This window comes from Temnothorax longispinosus, chromosome 4 (assembly GCF_030848805.1).
Source record: "Temnothorax longispinosus isolate EJ_2023e chromosome 4, Tlon_JGU_v1, whole genome shotgun sequence".
Classification (NCBI taxonomy): domain Eukaryota; kingdom Metazoa; phylum Arthropoda; class Insecta; order Hymenoptera; family Formicidae; genus Temnothorax; species Temnothorax longispinosus.
In genome coordinates this window covers 16,508,012-16,529,549 of record NC_092361.1, presented here as the reverse complement: position 1 = coordinate 16,529,549, position 21,538 = coordinate 16,508,012, and the positions used below count along the sequence as shown (strand labels likewise).

Genomic DNA, 21,538 nt, shown 5'->3' with positions numbered 1-21,538 from the left:
TCGGTGAAAACTATTCTCGCGACATTAAGCAATTAAGTCTAGTTAACGCATACTAATTAAGATCGCTCGGCTTGCAAGAAGAGAACATGCACGAGCGAGGTAATATATTCCAAAGTACACATTATTTGTATAACGAATGTGAGCCTGTCAGTACTATATTAATACGATTGAATAAATTCGAGAAACTACTGCCACAGATTCAGTTTATGAATTCTATATCCAGTTCGAAATCCTATTCACGTGGAAGTAGACAGCAATAATGTTCGTTGAGCGCGCCGCACCGAAAGCGTCAACGATAACGACGACCGCGATAACGACGATGACGTTGCTCACTTTACAAGATATGCCTTATAAGATACTCGTTCGTCCGCTCCTCTCTCTCGATCCGCTATTCTCTGTTATTACAAGCCCGAACGCGCAGAACGGCGAAAATGCAGATTTCTGCAATTTCTCATCCACGCCACGTCTTGCAACGTCCCGTCGTTGCACGACGAACGCAACGCGCTCGGTGCCTCTCCCCCGTGACATGCAGTAACATTTCCACGGTTAGTGAACTCCGGATTGGTCCTGCCATGCCAACCCCTCGCATCCCCACGTCGCGCTTACTCTCGGCAAACCACCCCCTCAATCTCGTGCTCGACATTTCCGCGGGAAAATACGGCTCCCGGTGTCGACCGTGACGTACCGTCAGGTCAGAACAGCGCCGCTCGTTTCGAGATTTCCACAGTGACGAATGAGAGCTGAGCCCGTATCTCGTTTTCACTCCTTTTCCGCTTTTCTTGTCTGCAGTAACTACCACTTGCCTCGACTGTAAGCTGCTTCGCTTTGACTGGTCCCCGGGGATAAAGTCAGCATTTTGTTAAAAGCTGCTTTACACGTGACGCGGTGAATCTACGAGAGATCTATCGCTTGTTGAGAAATTCTGCATACTCCTTGTGTTAGCGTTGCGGATAATACGGCTTTATAAGTCTCTGATCTATTTTAATCTACTTACAATTTTTTATCTACAGATTTTAACTTTTGGCTTTAGTTTCTATTAGTTTTATTTTGCTAGTTTATTTAATTGTTGTATTTTCCGCGTTGATTTATTTATCTTATACGAATTGATGTAAATCAATCTGTTAAATGCGTGAGAAGCGTATGTATTCCTAAAAAAAAATTCTCGAGAGTTATATATTTTTCGATATTTTTATATCATTACGGCTCAAAAAGTATTAACTCGGTAATAATGTTTTATGTACCCATGTTAATTTTTTTTTGTTTACTATTATTATTGTTCGAACATTAATGCGAGCTTTTTACAAATTAGCCCGATGCGAATTAAATAATAAATACCGCAGTCAAACACAATTCTCCAATAATTTCTGTTCTACTCCAATCACATGCAGCCCTATTTTATTCTTGTTTTTATTTCTCTGTTTTATCTACTCTATAATTCCTTCCCTTATTCCGATCCCGTGGAGAATCGTCGTAGAAATTTGTTTTCTCGCTATGCTATAAAGAGAAACGTCGGGGGACCATAGAGTTAGCCTCATGTTGTTGTAAAAAGTTTTATGAGCAACTGTCAATGACGTAACATAGACTTTTGATGTTTAAGAGTCAATAAATACTTTGTCCTCGGCTCTACGTGCTAACTTTATTGCTTAATAAGAAAGAATATTGATAATATGCAGCGCGATAAAGAAATTGAGGAAATTGTTTTCATATAGGTGCCACAAATCTAATCGAATCTCAGGATTATTATAGATATTAATTCTAGAATTATTATATACACATTAATTTTGTTACTGCCCTTAATAACCACGCCACTGTCAACTTCCCCATTGGGAGGAAATTTATATAATAAAATGAAAATCTCTCGCGGGATATACGTATGGCGAGGGAGCACAACGTATTGCATCGATAGTAAAAACGTCCGATGCGTCGTAATTTCACGGCTCACTAACGATCGTACTATCACGGCGACCAAACGTTCATCTAGTCGTGCTAGCTAGCGCACGCCGGGAATAGTCACGGATAATTATTTCTCGCGGAGGGTATCTTTATATATATCGTGAAACGTCACTTCTATATACGCGACCTTCGGTGCAGAGCATTTGCATGACGCAAAATAGCTGTCTCTCTTAGGTCTCGCAAAAATAAGCGCTCTTGGGAATGGCGATATCCGATCGAGCAACCATGACCTTTTGTTCTATATTAATTCTCATTACTACGATTTCATTTCGTCAATCTTGCGCATCGTGTATATACGACACTCTTCACATGAACATTTTTAGAAGCTAATTATTTATGCAGTTACAAAACATCTGTAATAAAATATCTGCTATTCAAAACTATGACATGACAGAAACGATAACAATTTTTCGTTCCAATCAAGCTGAATAACTATACCAATTTATCTTGTGCTCAATGAGAAACCGTCCCTGCATAATATATCTCACGGCAATAATTTTTATAGCCGTACACACATGGCCGGCCAATGTCGTTGCATACGCGCGGTGGTCGGTATATATTAGAAACTCCCCCTGTTTGTACAATACGCGTGACCATGCCGGAACGGTGTACGCGTTTCAACTGTATCCATCCCCGGCACCCAAAGGCTTACCCCATGTTTATTCTAACCCCGGTGGCACCCTCGGGCAAGGGTTGCTTCTCAAACAGAATCGGTCACCGAGACGCTCACCAAGCTCCCACCCTCCCATGGTGCAACCCTTCTGGTTCTTCCACTCTGTCAAGACTTCGATCTGTGCGGCGCGCAAAGCGAAATTTCACGCAGTATTAAATTAACGCGCGGCGCTACTACGAATTCCTAACGTAACTGAGTCTCGGTTCGGTCGGCGTACCCAGATTGTTTGCGATCGAGGGGTAAACTTGGACCGTCGAAAGTAATTCGTGCGTTTACTTCGCATGGGCGCATTCGCTTATTGTCGGGAAATTTGAATACGAAGATTATGAATTCTGAACACGAAAGTGCTAATAAAGTGCTAAAATAAAGTGCTAATATGTCACTCATTGATACACAACAGTGGAGTTTGTGCGAACTGCACGATGATTTGCAAGATAGAAACATATTCAAATTGACATAGCGTACAAAACAATTCATATTTCAAAAATTATCGTGTATACGAAATAATTATGAATGATTAATTTCACAAGTGAACAAATGATAAATGTGTAATAAATTACTCACCCCAGTGTTGCTCCGCCGTCCGATGCCACCTAGAGCTTCTCTTCCTCTCAGGTTTCTCACACTCCTGCAACACAACATTCGCGAGTAAATACAGAGTTAATTATGATCGCGCACGTATTGTCGATGTTATTTAAATTTTAAATATGATAATCGGATGGCACTTTGCACGACACTCCTGATATTAATCGTACATGTGCATTATAAAATTATAGCGAAAAATAAAGAAGTCAATCCGTTTCATACCCTTGTTCCGTTAATTAACGATATATATGATATATATTATGTACGAATAATCGCCCAAATATTAAAAAAAAAAATTGTTTTATCTCTAAATATCACAATTTAGATAATAATCTTATTAATTTCGTTCTTACATTCAACGAATGAAATACGCGAGATAGTTCCTCCAATATAAATAGCCTTAAACCATTCATGAATCGTTATGGCAGTTAGGGCCAAAGCACATATGACAGTCGTAGTCGTGGACGTAAGTAACGCACAAGCTTTGGCGTATCCTGATTTGTCAGGTCGAGGACTACGATCGTCGTATATCGCTAAGCCATGTTATGTGCTTTGGCCCTTAGTTAAACGCGCAGATTGACAAACGTTAATTATTTGTAGGTATAATCGCGTTTTCTTTTGTCACTTTGTATAGAGCGGACTTGCGACGCTGTCTCTTCGCTCGAGCATCAGTGTCCGAATGGTAGCCCTACGACTTTATGTAAACAGAGTGGCACCATACGCTGCATAAACGTACGCCAAAGGCCAAGGCCGTGTGCCAACCGACTTGTTATCGTTCCTTACTCGGTGCCTTACAAAATATATTTCTTTTTCCGCGTACACACATATTCTGTTTCTCACATTTCAATAAAATTTTTACATTGTTTTATAATCTACTATTTTACTGCACATTAAAATCTGATATTTGTTCCAAGAATAAAATTTATCTTTGAATGGAAAAAGTTTCTATGGAAAAACCAATTCATTATTAATACGCTGTTATTTTTACTTCATTATTCACTTTTTTCAAAATGAGTAAAATAAAATTGTGTGGTTTCCATAAATCAATAATCAATTTTATTAGCTCGAGGGAGTATGATTAAATTACCATAAAAAGAATTATGATAATTTATTCCTATTTATCGAAATTATTTATCACGTAATTTCATTTCTCTGCTTGGAAAACAAAAAATTTTAAAAAGTAATAAATTAATTTCCATATTCCGATCATACAAAACAAGAATTTGTTTTTTACATTTAAATTTAACATTATAGATTTATTAATTCTTTATATAATTGCAGCTGTAATTAAACGATTTTAGTTAAGTTCCCAATTAAGAGAATAAAATTATTCAGTAAAACTCGATGTTAAAAACTCGTCAATATTAACTAATTGCTATAATGTAGTCCGCACAAGAATCATACAGCAAAATCAGCTGAGCAGTAAAAATCCATATCAGCAATATTAAATGAAGCTATGAAAATCGATAATAGTCGACAGATGTTAGTATGCCTGTATACAAGCATAGATTTTTCGATAATATATGCATTAACAAAAAAATTATCAAACATAATCTAGAAAATATTTGCGCAAATGTATGGATCCGCTGCAGTTTCTTGTAGCGCAAATTGTCCTAGCTCTATTACCTTATCGACACCTTTTTCTCCGCTGCACTTGTTAAGTAACCTGCTCGATTACGATTTTTATCTCAATCTAATGAATTCAAAGCCGCGCAGCGCGCCATTGAGAAATAATTACCAGTCGCGGACGATTTATCCAGCATGGTTACGGCGTAACGAGATCGATTTACAATCCTAGCGATGAGATACTCGCGGCGTACGTGTTAATCCGGCCATGAAGTGCGGAGCTATCGGCGATATCCATCTCAAAACTTAATCAATATTATTCCGCCGCGATAAACCAGTCTCGCGCTGCGCTTGTCGGGCTCAAAAGCAGCATCGACGAGTCGTCGTCGTCTCGTCGTCGTCGTCGTCGTCGTTGTCATCCTTGTCGTCGTTGCCATCGTCGTCGTCGTCGACTTCGCATTCGAGATATCGCGTCGTGGAACGCAGAAGGGAAGTGTCGCGTTCGCGCTTCGCCAGTTCATTATATCGCATTAATCGAGTGTCATGGAATTGAATTTCTCGAGATGCCTTCATATCGTTTCACAAGTACTTCCTTTAATGTGCACTGACAGCGATAGGGAGGCTTTAAATGCATCAGCATCGCAGATGAAATTCTCTGACGTACCTTGCCACTTATCCTTAACGTTAAATTTATACCTGAAAATAAATTTCTGTTTGAAAGTACTACTTCCGTAGAAAACTATCTGGAAAATTATTATTTAAGAATAAGAAATATATATTTATATTTTTGGATAATTAATAATAATATATTTCTTTATTTATTTAAATGTGTAATATTTTAATTATATATAAATGTATTAGTTTTCGATACTATTAAGGATTTTATTTGGTTTTATTATTTACTAAATTTAAAAATTGTGCGCGTTACTCATTTGATCGTCCTAAAAACTTGTGAAATGAACGCGCGTATCCGCGCTCGTCCGAACTGTAAGAGGTGCTTGAACCCAATACCGAAGTGCAAAGCTTTCCTCGCGTACTCGGCACACGTTAGCATATTCATTACCCGCCACTTAACCGAGACTTAAACCTCCCGGAGCTTGCAGTGGGATCAGCACTATTAGTGTCTCTCCCTTCTTCCTGCCCTTTTCTTTGTGTCTTGCTCGGTCTTCCTTGCACCGCTCATCGACTCTTTCGTCGCCTCGGAATACTCCCTCGGAATACGTCCCTCTTGCGGTCTTTGTGGTGTTTGCTTTGTCTAATCACGAGTGGACTTGTAAGCCAGTCTTCGCGAGAAGGCGGAAGTCGGCGGATTTGCTGGTGAACTCACAGAAACGTGCTTCGCAACTTTTATCTTTTCAACCTTCTCCACTGTTTCTCTGTTCAATTATATCTCCTATACGTTCGAGAAAACGTGTTCACTTTTGAGAGGAATTACCGATATTGTAAAAAAAAAGGTATGTCAAAAGATTATACATATTATTTTATCTCATTTTGTTTTCTTCTTTTGATCGCTGAATTGTTGGTTAAATTAACCCTCCGTAGTCACACCTATTTTTTCAAACGAGGAAGTCACTCTGGGTCATTTTGATCCGAGACGAACTTTGACCGTTCGCCATTTGACCATTTATCCACCGATCGTGTTGAAAAAATTCTCGAATGCACTTGCGATATTGCTAAATTGATTGCTATAAAAAAGAAGGGCCTCAGGAATTTTTAACATATAAAAAAAATTCGCGAAAAATTTGTTTAAAAAAATTTTTTTTTTTTTTTACTACAGCTAGAGGGCGCCAATCATGCCCGCCAATTTTCAAGTTACGCGCAAGATATTTACGAGCAAAGTTGAGGCTCGGGTCAAATTGACCCGGTGTGACTACGGAGGGTTAAGCAATTAAGGTATCATACTGATAATTAAAAGACATTTTTCTTTTCCCATCTTTTGATACAATCATCTTTGGTAAATTATTTTTAGATTAAAGAGCTCATGTCAGTCTCTTATCCGCACATGGGACGAGCTAACTAGTTTCTCGAAGTTAAACACGCAACAGCAGTTGCTGTAGCGGAAGAATGTGGAGCGATGCAATTTAGTTATAATCTAGTTTCGGACTAAGTCGTAAGTTTGTTAGCAAATTATAATGCGGTTGATGGCTAGCAGCGCTTAGTTACCTACCATGTGAACGTAAGACTTCTCAGCCGCTTCACACAATTTCATTTTCACGAGTAAAGAAAAAAGTTTTACTTCGTCAAATAAAATTCAACGGCCTCGTCAAGTTAAAATTTTGTCTATCACGATAAAATGTTATAATATCGCGCCATTATTTTCAATTTCATCCGGCTCCAAAAACCTGACAAAGAAAGATCTTTTATATCACCTTTCTCTATTATATACATATTATTTTCCCTTAAATTAAGTCTTATTGAATAATCTTTCAATTTAGCAGAAAAGAACATTATCTTCTTAATATTAAAGACTAAACCGATTTGCAAAGATAAAGCAAATAAAAGCGATGATGAGGAAGATGAAAGACGTATCTAGTTACCGCGTGGGCACTCGACACACGCTCACGCACACACACACACACACACACACACACACACACACACACACACATGCCTATCTTTTAATTCTTTCGCACGGGGCGACGCGACGTTGTGTAACAAGGTCTTTGTAGTGCTCGTAATCTTTCTTTTCCGTCGCCTTCGGTGCATTCGCGCCATACTTAAGACCCGCACACCGCGCGTCGCGCCAATGTCTCGTTATAACACCGGATCTACCAGGATTTTAACGAAGCCCCGGTATAAAATCCTATTGAAATTAAGTCCCGCTGCGCGTATACTTAACAGCCGGGGCGAATACAGCGTCAACGCGGCTGCTACCTTCGTCATCGAGAAAGACAATTCGGCAATTACGGGCTTTTCCGCGGAAATTTATTATCTCTTAAATTGCAGGGTTTTTTTTTAGGTACTGGTTTTCTTTGTTTTATAAGCACAGAGAAAAGCTCACTGGAAGCCGATTAATTTTAAGCATATTAATTTAAAAGGAATAATAAAATATTAAAATTGACATTTTTTTCGTATTAACTCTTTTGTAGTTACACTATAGGACTGTGATAAAAATAATAATAAGACAATAAGTTAAATAATATGGATTGTAACTATAAGCTACTCGCAACAAATAAATAACTTTTAAAGAATAATGCAATTAGATCGTTATCAATAATAATCGATTTCGATATTACTGGATTTTATTCTCATTTATGCTGTCTTGACTCTTTGACCAACAAAGTTTAATAAACACGAACACGAGCATCTCACTAGAGATCGTGGGAAGACACAATTTTGCCAGCAAAAAGATTTGCCGTTATCAGATTTGATTAATCAGATTAGAGCAATTAACGTGCTCGAAAATGGAGTCAGCAATCTCGGAGGTCTCGTACTAAAGGCGCATAACCTGACATAATCGCTTAAGGCTTACGAGAAACGCGCGTCCAATTAGAACTCGGATAAGATGCTTAGAGTAAACTTTCCTCGCGGGAGTCGCTCGTCTTAGATTTTCAGAAAAGATCAGCGTTTAGAGAGCTTACTGTGCTGAAACTTCGACTACGTCCGAGTAAACCGTTCCCAAAGGATACTCGATAAACATCCGTGAAAAATGAGGCAGTGGCGAAAAAGTGGCCAGAGCGTAAATGAGACAGGAGACTAACTGATTTTGCGGGAAAAGAAGTGAACAATGAGAAACGAAGAAAGGACGTTCGTGTCGTCGATATCGTAAATTGTAAATCGCATGTCGCGCGATATCGTTATTTCATTTTCATTTCATATCACGTGACACTGACACGCCATTCGTCAAATTGTTCATCCGATTGAAAGATTTATTAATTATTTTAAGCTTTTATATATAATATTCTCTTCATATATGTACCTTATATGTTATTAGAAGAGAGCGAGATGACAGACATATTTTTAACTTTACTTTTTGGAAAAAGAAAAAATAGGAAATTTTTTATTTTATTTTTAATTATATTGAAAATATAAACACAATTTTTAATTACAATAAAAAATTTTAATTGTAATAAATATAACAACATCCTCAGCATGCTAATGCGGTTGTATTATTTTTTAGACTTTATTTGCGAGAATTTTCACAAAATTACTATGTTTACTTTCCCTATTTTAAACGCCAAAAATATTCTTTCTGATGAATATCTCTTCTGATTAACGCAGTTAGAATATATAATTTTAGTTGCTGCTAAATTTAGCAGAACAAGCACTAATAAATTGATCAGTTACACGTATAAATTTCATGCATCGTCACAACGTGTGTAATTCCATTAAAGAACAATACGTCCATCCCCCTCTCTCACTTTCTCTGTCTCTCTCCCGTTCTCTCCATCTCTTCCGTTTTATTACTCGCCGTTAGAATCTTAGCAATTATCGCGAATATCACCGACGAGCTTTACGACATATAACCGAAGCGTCGCGCCCGCCTGCAACCCTTTCATTTATTACCGTGCGCATTTGCATGCGAATGTACTCGCCAATGCGCAAACGAATAAACCTCGAATTTACTGTTCGATTAGCGTGTAACCGCGACGCGGAGGGCCTCCATGGTCCCGCGTCTGGTGACGAGCTTTCAACTTCGTATCTACGACTTTCAGACATATCACGTAAAAATATTTGATGAAAAAACATGTACTTCGGGAATAAACAGTAATTGCGAATATTTCTCTAAACAAGTATCAACTACTTGAGATTTTAGATTTTTCGCGGCAATCTACTCAACTCTGACACTAGAAATAAACATTATTATACATAATTTATTCTCGCGATATTTTCGAAAGAAATTAATTTCTTGTACACCTTTACTTGTGTTTTACGAAATAAATTTATAAAATATGTTCTCTTTTTAATAAATTAATAAATCACTGGCAATCAACTACAAGTCTATTTTCGCTGGAAATATATATGAAATTAAGTAGTAGATTAAGTTACACGAACATTATAGTTTATATCCTTACATCTAATGGTATTTTAAGAGTAAAATATAGGTAATTACATTGGTTTCTTTAACACACTCTTGACAGTTGTAATAATTATTTAAGAGTACTTTTCATCCCTGATTCTTTTTCATTTGACCTAGTCAGCTTAATGGAAAATGCATTTCAACTTGCACCGCTATGCGTACGATGTGTCGTTCGCATTACCGCTCGCGCTGCCCCGAATGAAAAAAAAGACGCGAGATAATTTCGCGCAAAAAGCATGTCGTCGTCAAAAGCAAACTGCGAGTTGCGCAATCGAGGGAGAGACAGACACAGAGCAACGCGCAACGGGGAGAAAAGACGGGAGGTCTCTCTTGATACACCTGGCAACAAGACATTCCGCTTAGATGTAACCTCCGCGGTGTATAACATCGACAAAACGAAGAGAATCAGCGTCGAGAAGAGAGCATGAGAGCGGCGATAGAAGGCGGTTACGCGGAGAACGAGGAGGGAGGGAATGAGAGAAAGGTAGCGAAGCGCGCACGGAGCGCGAGGAGCTAAGAGGCGCATTATGTGCAGCCGAGGTGCAGGTTGCAGACTCACCTTTGTTTGAACACGCAGTCAACCTCCTTCCTCTCTTCTCTCCCTTCCTCGTCTTCGTTCGCTCTCTCCTCCTTCACCTTCTTCTCGCTCTCTCTCTCTCTCTCTCTCTTTCTCTCTCTAGGCCCTCTTCCGCGGATACAAGCACGCTCGTGCGCTTATGCTCCGAAACGGATGTGTACGAGCGCGTGTTTATGCGCGGTGCACGCACCCCGAGGGTTATGCGCGATTTATGCGTGTGCGTGCGACGACGTTGGTGCACGCGGTGAAATTTATAAGCGTAGAACGCACACACATCTCTCCGTTGCAAGAGATATACTTTTATGTCCGAGGAGCGCCTCGCAAGCTACAGACGAGTATCGGCAGGTACTCGTTTTCTCTCTTTCTCTCTTTCTTTCTTTCTTTCTTGTCTGATGGAATCTTCACGATTTGTGTTTTGCTGATTCTCTTAGATTCAGTTCGTAAGCAGTTTCTCGCACTTGCCTCGGTAAGGTTAGAGCGTGATTCGAAAGCTTCATTCCTTCGGTAACTTCCGTTATAGAGTATAGAGATAGGTAAGAAATATATCCATCAAGACACTTTGACTTGTAAAATTATATGTTTAAATTTATGGATTAAGATATGTTAAGTGAGATATCTTAAGTAAGAGGTAAAAGCATCTAATCATCTAATCATCTAATGAATAGCAAAATGAGGATACTTTCCAATATCAAAAATCGAATCATAACTATGTTAGTCACTCTTGTCAAAAATCTTCACCTCGAAGGTTTCTGGACGCCTTGATTGCGATGAAGTAGCAATCTTCCCATGCACGCGATGGTGCAATAACGTTTACCCGCGTTGTTGTTCGACTTACAGCTAAGAGGATGAGTTACGGTGGGATATTAATCCTACGCGTGAGAGGATAAAGAGATTTAAAGTCCACGGTAATAGCGCGCTCTTTCCTTCTTTTTTTTTTACTTTTTATCTCGCGCGAATTATGTGGTTGCGCAACGGATCGCGTCGCGTCGGCGCACGTTCTAAAGTTAACCCGCGAATGTCGTCGGGATTTCTCTCTTAAAAGGGAAACGTCGACACAATTGGTAAAACAGTGATCGGCGTAGTCGGCAAACCGGAATTTTCTCCTTGAAAGACAAGCACTTGTACCACCTATCGTCGCGCGTAAAACACACGCACGCGAGAAATTTCAGAATGCGACCGCGGGAACGTGTTTATTCGAGCGCATTACATAAATATCGCGCGACAAGTGCGAGAGATTATTAATTGATATGAAACAAGAACGGAATGGATGTCCGCTGCTCGCGCGGTGATCGCTCTATCTCGCTCGAAATCACGGCTATATAGGGACCGCTCGTCGCGACGGAGCGATTAATTAAATTAATCGACCAGAACTTGACGCAGTATATGTATTTCTGCGGTTCAAACGCGCGATCGTAATTCCGATTTTATTTGTCGCTCGTGTTTATCGTTTCTATAACGTTCATTACCTTTGCAACTGGTCGACGAATTCATATTTAATCTCCCTGAATCAGACATCGATGATCGTTGGAGTCGTGCCGTCAGACACAGTCATGCAAATGGTGACAATAAGATTAATAATGTGGAATTCACCTCTTTACAACGACCCCATTCGTTACGATATATTTTTTGCTACGCTGTAAGTCATTGACTAGCTTTTCCGTATCTGCTTTCAGTATTTTATAAAACATCCAGATTATATCTGGACTACATCTTAACTAAAAAGTTAAGTATTTTTAACTCGACATACGTTATTATCGCTAAACGAGAATTTATTCGTCAACGATCAAAGTTTCACGCGATAGAATTTCGACATAAAAACGTCATTCTTGTGGATATACACGTCTCTTATAAGAAGGCACTTTATACCTGATGCCTGGCGCGGTTGCGTGGCATCAACATGACAGCCGCAACGCGTTTCGAAACGCGTTACGTGACACGAGCCAATCTTGCCACGCGATATGCTCCGCGCGCGGCTCAATTCAGCGCCCGAGTCGAGAGCACTTCGGCTACTGATACCAGCCACTTCGCTTCGTCATTAGCACCTACGATGAGGGGAGAAGAAAAAAAGAAGAGAGAAGACGAACGCGCTCCGGCGACCAGTCGTGTCCGGCAATCTTGATCTCCGCTTTCGCGCCTTCGCCAGCTGATGCACTTACCGTCTGCATCTCCGATGTGCTTACCGCGTTCCAAGTACGCGTAATTGCACGTATAATTTAAGGGCGCGGCGCACGGATATATGACTGCCGGGAAAAGCATTGCGACGACCGAAGGATATACGCGCCTCACTCTCGAGAGGAAGAGAAGAGGGACACAAAGGAATACGAATGCACGGAAGGAGAACGAGGGAGAGACACGCGCAGAGAGATGTAGAGAAACACAAAGAGCTGCACGCGAGAACGCGCGAAAGGTGCGAGGAGCGAATCGGTGATGTAGTAGGAGACGAAGAAAAAGGAATGCGAACGCGGAGGTGATACGGTGACGAAGAGAACACGGCGGAGAGAACGGAGGATAACGAAGGAGTTAACGGGGAAAACGAACGCATACATCGCGAGATATAGAAAGGAGACGAAGGCGCGAGAAGTATGGGGAAAGGAGGACAAACGGTGGCTGCGAGGAAGAAAGAGAGACAGAGAGAGAAGGAAAAAAAGATGGGCACTTTAAGAAAACCGATCTGTCCATTCATCAGTGGACGATTAAATTGATAGCTCGCCACCACGCGAACGTCCGAGACCGTGGGCTCGTTTCTTGACGCCGCCGCCGTTGGCTACAAAACCGTGTGTCCTGCAGTTTCTGTCTCTCTTTTTTCGTATGCGCTTTTTCGCGCGTACGCGAGAGTTTTAAATCATTTCCGGAAAGAAAGAAAACGAAAAAAAAGAGACTTTCTTTCCCGACGTTTGTCGCCGAGCCAGCACGGCTGAGTTATCGCGACGGGAGCGAGTCGCGCGATAATTCGTGCGACCGAGTGCAACATCGGTGATGCAAACGGCGCTGTAAAGCCAGCGAGCGCGCTACACACATCAATCGGCCGCGAGACGTTGTTTTAATTTAGAAACAATTAAGGCGATGCAAATGCAAACGCACCCGCCGCTGCATTAACCTCTTAATGGGTTTACTGCGCTACTCTCAATTTACGAGCGCTTAAACGTCCGATACTTTCAGTGCGAATGCGTCTCGGTTTTAAGAGCCGGTTGCTTCGTGGAATCGGGTGCTGCCTTTTGTTAAGTGTTGTAAATACTACGTCGCGAAGTCGCTCGCAACACAGATATTTAGTGCGAGTCTTAACTGAAAGTCGCTACAAATGCGTCTGTTACCGGAGACTAAAACTCTCACAGTCACTGAATTTGTTATCACGCGCTTTGAATTTATCTATAATGTTTCGCCTTGAAGCTCATAAGGTTTTTACGCGCTTTGAAACAGATATAAGCAGTATATGAACTCGCGTATAGTTCGTCGTTCTTCTTCTTATTCTTTTACAGCAATCTCAGTCTTCTCTCCAACTCGAACGCGACTAGGCTGAACTAGTTACGACCCTCGAAAGAGCCACGAGTGAGAGAAGGAGGCTACGGTTTCCCTCCAAAAAACCTACTTAGGATCAATTAGCGCGGGGCACAAGTGGGCGAGACGAAAAAAAAAGGAAGGAATTCGAGAAAAAGCGACGTGAAACGGGGCCTCGGTCCCCATGAATGGAGACGTCATCGCTCGTAGTTCTGATTGGCCGTGCGTAGAGTGGCTGGAACACGAGACGTTGACGAGTGAAAAGGGACCTGGACGAGTCGAGGAGGTACACGGGATGGGGGCCTGCTGCTGCGGGACGACAGAAGGGAGAACCCGTAATAAATACATGGGAGGTGTAATGGGGCGAAACCTGATAGCCGAGCTCGCCGCGATGTCTGTGGTGTCGCGTGGCAAAGCGCTACGATGTCCGGAAAGTCGACGATTACTCGGTCGAGTATCGAGTTGTCGAATAGATTAGCGATTCTTGTGTACTATTCGTTCCGCGCGATTGAATCTTTTTTTTTCTATGTAAAATTTTGCACAGTTTGACAAAGCTGTTTTTTTACTTTACAAAAAATTAATTGAAAAACTAACTTGTTGAAAGAGACATAAAGTATTTATGTTTCGTTCCTGCATCAAAAAGTACCTACATTAAACTTTGCATGAAAACAAAGTTCGGAAGATGGATATATACCGTATATAATTTAAATGTTTTAAACATTATTCTAGAAGAGATTAAACGTTTAGATCAAATGTTTCATGTCTCTAAAGTTTTTTTTTTAACGTCATAATTCCGTTTTTCAATATTTAATGATGACAATTTCTAGACGTCGAGAAGAGAAAACAAATCTATAATTTGAACGCTAGACACTTAAGAAGGACTAGAATAGCGAAGGAGTAGACTTGGCCGTCTCGGCTGACTTTCTCGATGCAAATTTACGCTACTCGATACGAGCGATCCGCTTCTGGCGTCGTAATCTCGCGCATTTACCTATGTTTGAAGCGCGCTGACGAAGGACCGCGGAGAAGACCTCTTCAGCCGGTCGATCCCCGAGTATCGCAGACGAGCAGCACCGTCTCGAGAGTTAATGACACAGTCGGCTAAGCCCAAGTACTTTGGTTGGTGCGGTATCCATCATTCGAGAATGCATCCACGAGAAAGCGCGGATCGATAGCGGGAAGATCGACCGATTACAAATAATTGGCACCGATCCGGCTTTCTCTCTCTGTCTTTCTTTCTCCTTCTTTATGCAACGAAAGAAATCGACCAGCTCTTGATGTAATTGGCGGGTTGGCAACGGCATGAACGATCACGTCGACGTATTTGGCGCGTAACCAAGGCTCCGAAAGGCTCAATTTGTTCAACCTCGATGAATGTCTATCTACCGCCGCCGTTTAGAATGCAATAAGATTTATGACACGAAGGGGACCAAATTGTGTTGTCGAACGTAGTGGAAATATTATGATTATTATCACTGATAATAATTATTGCCTGCCAATTGACTACTCGCGATTGACTGATTTAGCAGACATTTTACCTCTTCTATGATCCAAGATACTATAATACTTAGAGAAACAATTTTTTTCGAAAATATTCATTTTTATCAGTCTTATTTATATGGATCAAATTCCATTATTTAATATTCATTATTTCGCGGGTGATTAACGGCGCAATGAATGAAATGTGTTGTTTCTATTAACGGGATTATTTCAGAAATTCACAGACAGCAATCCATTTCCGGCCTTCTCTCGAGCTATCTTTTCTTTCTCTCTTTTCTCGCGGCATCGCATCTTACCGAAAAACGACTCCTCGTGAAAACAGTCGGCGGTGAATCTAGATTTATAGAGGGGCACTCGGAGACGAGGTGTTGGGTTTCAATTAAATATGATCGATGAGAAGAGACTCTTCCGTCGCGCGTCGGTTGGATTCTCTCGGGGATACCAAAGGACACAAGCGGGACGGAGCGAGCGATAAATATTTCCGTTACTATTTGTTTGCACGATGCTGCGCGTATACTTTTCTTCCACGTGTAGGTATTCGTGCCAGACTACGGCTAGCCCGACGTGTCTCTGCAGGCAGGCGCCGTAACGTGGGATGCGTCAAGGAGATTTAAACGACGCGTGCAGATCGCGGCGGCATGTTGCGATGTTTAGATTCAACGCTGATTTAATGTCGACACGTTCCCGCGCGCGAATACGCGATGCATATGCGCCTGCACCCCGGTTCTTCATCTTTCATTCACTATAAATTCGCGGCATGAAACGCCGTTCGAGGAAAATGGAGCAAGCGCCTGATGATATTCTCCTGTTATTCTATGTACCTGCGTAAACATGCATAATTTTTTACGCAGTGCTTTTACGCGAAATAACGCAAGATAACGTAATTAATCGTTTTCACCTTTCTGCAATATGTAAAAGCATACTTGAAGTTTTTTTGCCAGACTATCAGTCTTATCAAATGTTTTTTAAATGTCATACATCGAATATAAAATTAAAAAATGAGTGTAATACAAAATACCAACTTCGTTCGAGTCTAGAAAATCCGTAAAAAAAAGAAATTTTTGAAGTTTTATAATTATTTCATAATATAAATTAGAATCTTGTGATTAAAAACTCAGATTAATTTATGATATTTTGCGGAATTGCAGATCATTTTATTACCGCGCTAGTACGATGTCACAATGAAATAACAAAATGCAAAATGCTGAGCTTTATGCTCCCGATTCAGCGAATACGATTGCACAGTGTTTGTATGTCCATCCATTCTTTTTAATTTTTATTCCCGGAAGTTGATGGCGTACCCACAGGAGAAAGCCGACCACGTTTAATGCAGTGTTGAAACTGTTATCACAACGGTTATCACATAATTCCCAGAGTATTACGATTTCAGCGGAGTGCAAACTAAAACTCGAACTATACTGTTGCAACTTTCAAGAAGTAAATTAAGTTTACTGAGAGTGTTAATACATACTATATGATTATAACAGGAAAATTCATTCGTTTTTTCCACATCAAAAAAAGTAATATCTACCCAAAATCCATCCAGGAAAAAATTAATTTTTTTCATAAAATAATGATGAAATAACGCCGAATGACGAATATTATTATTGCTCCTTAATAAAAATTTAATTTGGCGATAATTACTATTTACGAAGAAAGTAATACAAAACGTTTCAAACTAAAATAACAAATCTAATATATCAAATACAATTTTATATATTTTAACGTTATAAAAAGATAAAATTACAAAATAAATGGGAGAGAAGAAAAAAATAAATGTTTTCAGTCAAAATGCATTGTTTACAGTATTAGAATTCGAACTAATCCCATTTCCGAAAGTACTCCATACATCATCGAGATTGCGACGCGGGAGTTTAAATCGCGAAACTCCAATAAATCAAAAATTTTTTGAGCATAAGCGGAAACGTCAGGCTTGATTACGTTTAAAAATCGCTCGATATATTCCGCTCGGGAACGTTTACGACATATATAGGCTCGCGTCTATGTCTCGCCTGTGTTTTGTGTGAAGAGAGGAGAATGTGTGACGATATCCAGATGCTCTCAGCTCGTAACTCTAACGACAACGAGATTAAAGCGAGACATTCCAAGGCGTCGCGTCACACGTCGTTGTGATAGTGCAATTAACACGGACATCGATTCGCGCCTCGTGCCGGGGAGAAGAAAAAAGAAAAGAAGAGGGAAAGAGAAAAAATGCACCGGTGATTTCGTGTGGGTGCGGCTGTCCCTCGGGGTACCACCTGCTGGCCGGCCATTCATAAAGCCCGCTATTATACGAGCGAATTCGCTCGTAAACGTGGACAAATGAGAGGCTAATCCGATATATCAATTGGCAGCTTCCAATAAATTCGATTATTAATCGGCCGTCCGGGACGCGCCGGCCGGAGAGGTAATGGGCCGCCGCGATAATTTATGAATCCTTATCGTCGCCGTGAGAATCCACTCGGGGCGCAGTTTGTCGTCGCGTTCACGGGTTAATTAGCGACATGGTGCAAAATTGCGCCGGACGCGAGAGATTAGGCGCCGCTTTTTGCTTCTCGCGAGACTAATGAACCACCGAAACCTGCTGGCTCATTGAGAACGCTTCCAACCGGCTGCGATAATTTGTTTTTCGAAAAGTTATGAGGCAAGATTATTTTCAATTTCCCTCGCATAAGAAGCAAAAAATTTATTTTGTCGTTTTTTTAACGTTACAATTTATAAAAAAGAAAGCAATCGCAACTTTTTTGTTATTCAAATTAATGCAACTAAGAATTGTAATTAGAATTACAAATTGATCGTAATTTAAATAATTTGTTATTTTCTTTTAGCTTAGCTCTAGATTTTAGAAAGATGCAAAATTTGTCGAAATATGTCATCATACAAAATAAATAACAACATATAATTTAAAAAATTTAAAAACGTTTTGACCCCCCGAAAGAAGAAATTATAGGAAGCAGAAAAAATAGATAAGATCTCGTAAAAGTACGTTGTACCGCTTAAGAGATTGGTGTTGCTAAAACTTTAACATACAATAATTATTTCTTATGTGTATTGTCCCAATGTTAAATGCCTGGCCAATCTTAGAAATGCGTACGGCTGAATAAAAATATCAGGTGTTAAATCGCCGGCGCTAAACCGGCAGTCATAAATTTCACGGGAAGACATGCCGCAGTAAAAAAGCACAACGCGATCCCCCCGTTCCGCGTCCCAATTCCTTCGGCACGATGATCGGTGATAATTCATAACGATTCACGGTAGACGCGCGATAATGCTAGTTTAGCGCGGGACGTTTTCGAGAGGGGTGTTTACGTCGTCTGTTTCGCGCGGATGCTCGACAGCGGCGGGACGATCGATCATCACTTAATGAGTAACGAAGCAAGACGACGCGAGCGATGAGAAATGAAGTAATTAGCATTCCAAAGGGGAGCCTCCGTCCAAATCCCCTTCTTACGCGACGGCCAGAACTCCCCGGCCATCGAGAATCCCCATCGAATTAAAGCGTTCCGACAAAACGCGATATCTTCATTCACGCGGAAGTGCCGCGGACGCTGCTACAAGAAATTGAAATGTCCCCGCGGTGCAAAAACAGTCAGCGACATGCGAGATTAATTGATTGTACGTGGCGAAAGGATACGCCCGATATATATATGTATACGCGGTATATGAACGCGGGAGGAAGTGTAATTGCAGACGAAGCAAACGAGGCATGACAATATATCGCTTCCCACTCGAAGACGAGCCGGAAGCAATGCAAATGACACTTGTGCGTACTCGATTTGTATCATTCGGAACACTTGACAATTAATCGCTCGAGATGTTGCATTTGTCAAGCAATATACTCGTGAGTACTCTTCTGAGCTCTTGGAGTGGTGAAACTCTATGAAAAACAACAGAGAGCGATGTACGAAACAGCGATGTACATACGTATCTATTTGTCATCCTTCATGCACGAGGAGAAAGTCAAGTTTGCTTTTTCCAAAACGTGTCATCATCGTAAATCATAATCAGCTCTAAAAAGGGCAGTCTGAATACTTTCTAAAATGTAAAGATCACTTAAGTGCCTTTTGCCTTACACATATATCTCTCTACAGCGGTACAAGTGTGCTTTTAGCAAGTTATAAATGAGGTGTGAATTTGGAGTTAAGAGCGAATCTCTGAAGTCGTATATATTTACGGTGTACGACCCAGAAATCTTATTAAAAAAAATAACGTAACGTATAACGAATCAGCTATATGTAAAGTGGCACTGATGTATCTACGCGACAGGAAGCTTGCGTATTATTCAATGCCTGGAAGATTAACCCTCCAACACGTATCGCCAATTATCATCGACATCGGCAATGCCGACAACTCTAATTGCCGAACATGTTCGAGAGCCGTCGCCCGTTATCCGAGATTTATCGAGAGGCGCTCGATAAAACGCACCGCACAAATTGGTTTTACCGCAACGCGCAACAATGTTGCCGCGAAAAGACAGTCCAGAATCATTTCTGAAATTGAATATCCGCTGGCGTCGCGAACAAGGCGGGTAGAAAACAAAAGGGGGGAAAAGATCGACAGTCCTCGAGCGCGATAATCTCGACGAGAGATTTCCTGGCCTTCGGCGCGACGGCTTCGTCCTTCCTCCTCCCTAGGGACTAACGCGTCAATCGCTCGCCTGCGGAGGTACTTACGACCGATATATCTCGAATCGAATGGAGAATACGTGTTTCGCCTTCGCCCCGGGACCGATACCGAGCGCCGCGATCAGGATCGGAGCGATTCGCAGACACCGATAACTAACGAAGCTAAATTGTTAAAAAAAATTCCATGCGTATTTTGTTCTTTACTGGCTGACTAGCTTTTCTATCTAATCTTATCTCTTGAAAAAGAGGCTTGTTTATTGTCTTATTGTCAACAACGCCGACAATTATTCGAAATTTCTGTGATAAAACGGCAGGTCGTCTGAAAAATTGGGATTTTTCAAAAACCCAAGTATTTCTTAAGCGTCCCAAGCAAATAGATTTTGTTTGAGTAAAACATGCCATGGCTCAAAGAATTTATCAAAATGAAGTGAAAAGTAAACGGAGACAAATATCAACTCATTACAATTTGTTGAATTTGTAAATTGAAGTATTGGAAAACTCTGTTAATATTTGTCATTTCAACGAGAATATCTCTCCGTCGTGTTCGTAAAGATTAAAGTTCTCCTTACGCTCCCATGATTAATTTACATTGTTGTTTAAAGATTTAATATTTACAAAATAAGAAAAATAGAATATATTACAGAATAATTAAAGAATAAATACTAATACTTTAGGGACACATGTTACAAATGATAACGAAGTCCAACTTCTAAGATGCTACACAGTGTCCTATCTACTTCGTAATTATCGTAGCATATTTAAAATGCAGATAAATGACAATGTTCCGTAAATATTTATTTTACTATACTTAATTTCATGTTTACGGTTACTGTCTCTATGCGTCTCGTCCGCAAGATTCATAAGAAATATTAAAATTACCAAAGTTTTTTTCTCCAATATTTAATTAAGAAGTTAAAAGAAGCCTGCATGACATTAAAATATTGCCTGTTTCCGTTATGCCATGTATAGGCGAATTGTGATACCTACAGGCTACATATTAAATTTGGTGACTAAACTTCGAGAAAGTGCAATAGCTCTGAACACAAATTACACGGAGCGCGCCGAGCTATTTAGACGCGAAACCATAATCATTAATAATCTCGCTCGTTCCTCGCTATCGGAATTGCAAAACAGTAATCTAAGACCTAAGTTTCTAAACTGCCGGGGCCAATATTCTTCCCAGAAAAACACCATGACGCTTAGTTGGTAGGACAGCAGCTTTTATGCAGATGTACGCTACGCTCATCAATCTGCGGGCAATGCGCAGGGTATCTGGGAATGCCCACGCGTCTTTTTTTTATCTATACAAAGACTCTCTAACACGCATTTCGACTTTATCTTAACGAAAACGTCGAGAGGCCAATCATTTCTCACACAATTATTCACAGGTTAATTTATTACACATGGGTTTTCGCAATTCAAAAGACAATATACTAGCCTTAATCTTAACGGAATCGAGAAGATACATTCATTATTTTCATTCATTCATGTTACCACGTATATTTTCAATATATCAAATAGAATAAAATTCTTTCCATTTTTAT

The 21,538-nt window shown here is 40.4% G+C and overlaps 2 protein-coding genes across 7 annotated transcripts in view; one reads left to right on the top strand and one right to left on the bottom strand.

The window, feature by feature from the left end:
- Window positions 1-21,538, top strand: part of LOC139812140 (netrin-1) — a 198,669-nt gene that overhangs the window by 90,487 nt on the left and 86,644 nt on the right. The gene's annotated exons all lie outside the window — the stretch shown is intronic.
- The window catches only part of LOC139812141 (uncharacterized), a 203,423-nt gene that overhangs the window by 97,410 nt on the left and 84,475 nt on the right, over window positions 1-21,538 (bottom strand). For all 6 annotated transcript variants that reach the window (XR_011731813.1, XM_071776764.1, XM_071776765.1 and 3 more), the window contains one exon: window positions 3,191-3,254. Coding sequence is in view for 5 of the 6 variants with exons in the window: in XM_071776764.1 (XP_071632865.1) it covers window positions 3,191-3,254 (64 nt within the window). In the remaining variant the exon portion in view is untranslated. The remainder of the gene's footprint in view (window positions 1-3,190; window positions 3,255-21,538) is intronic.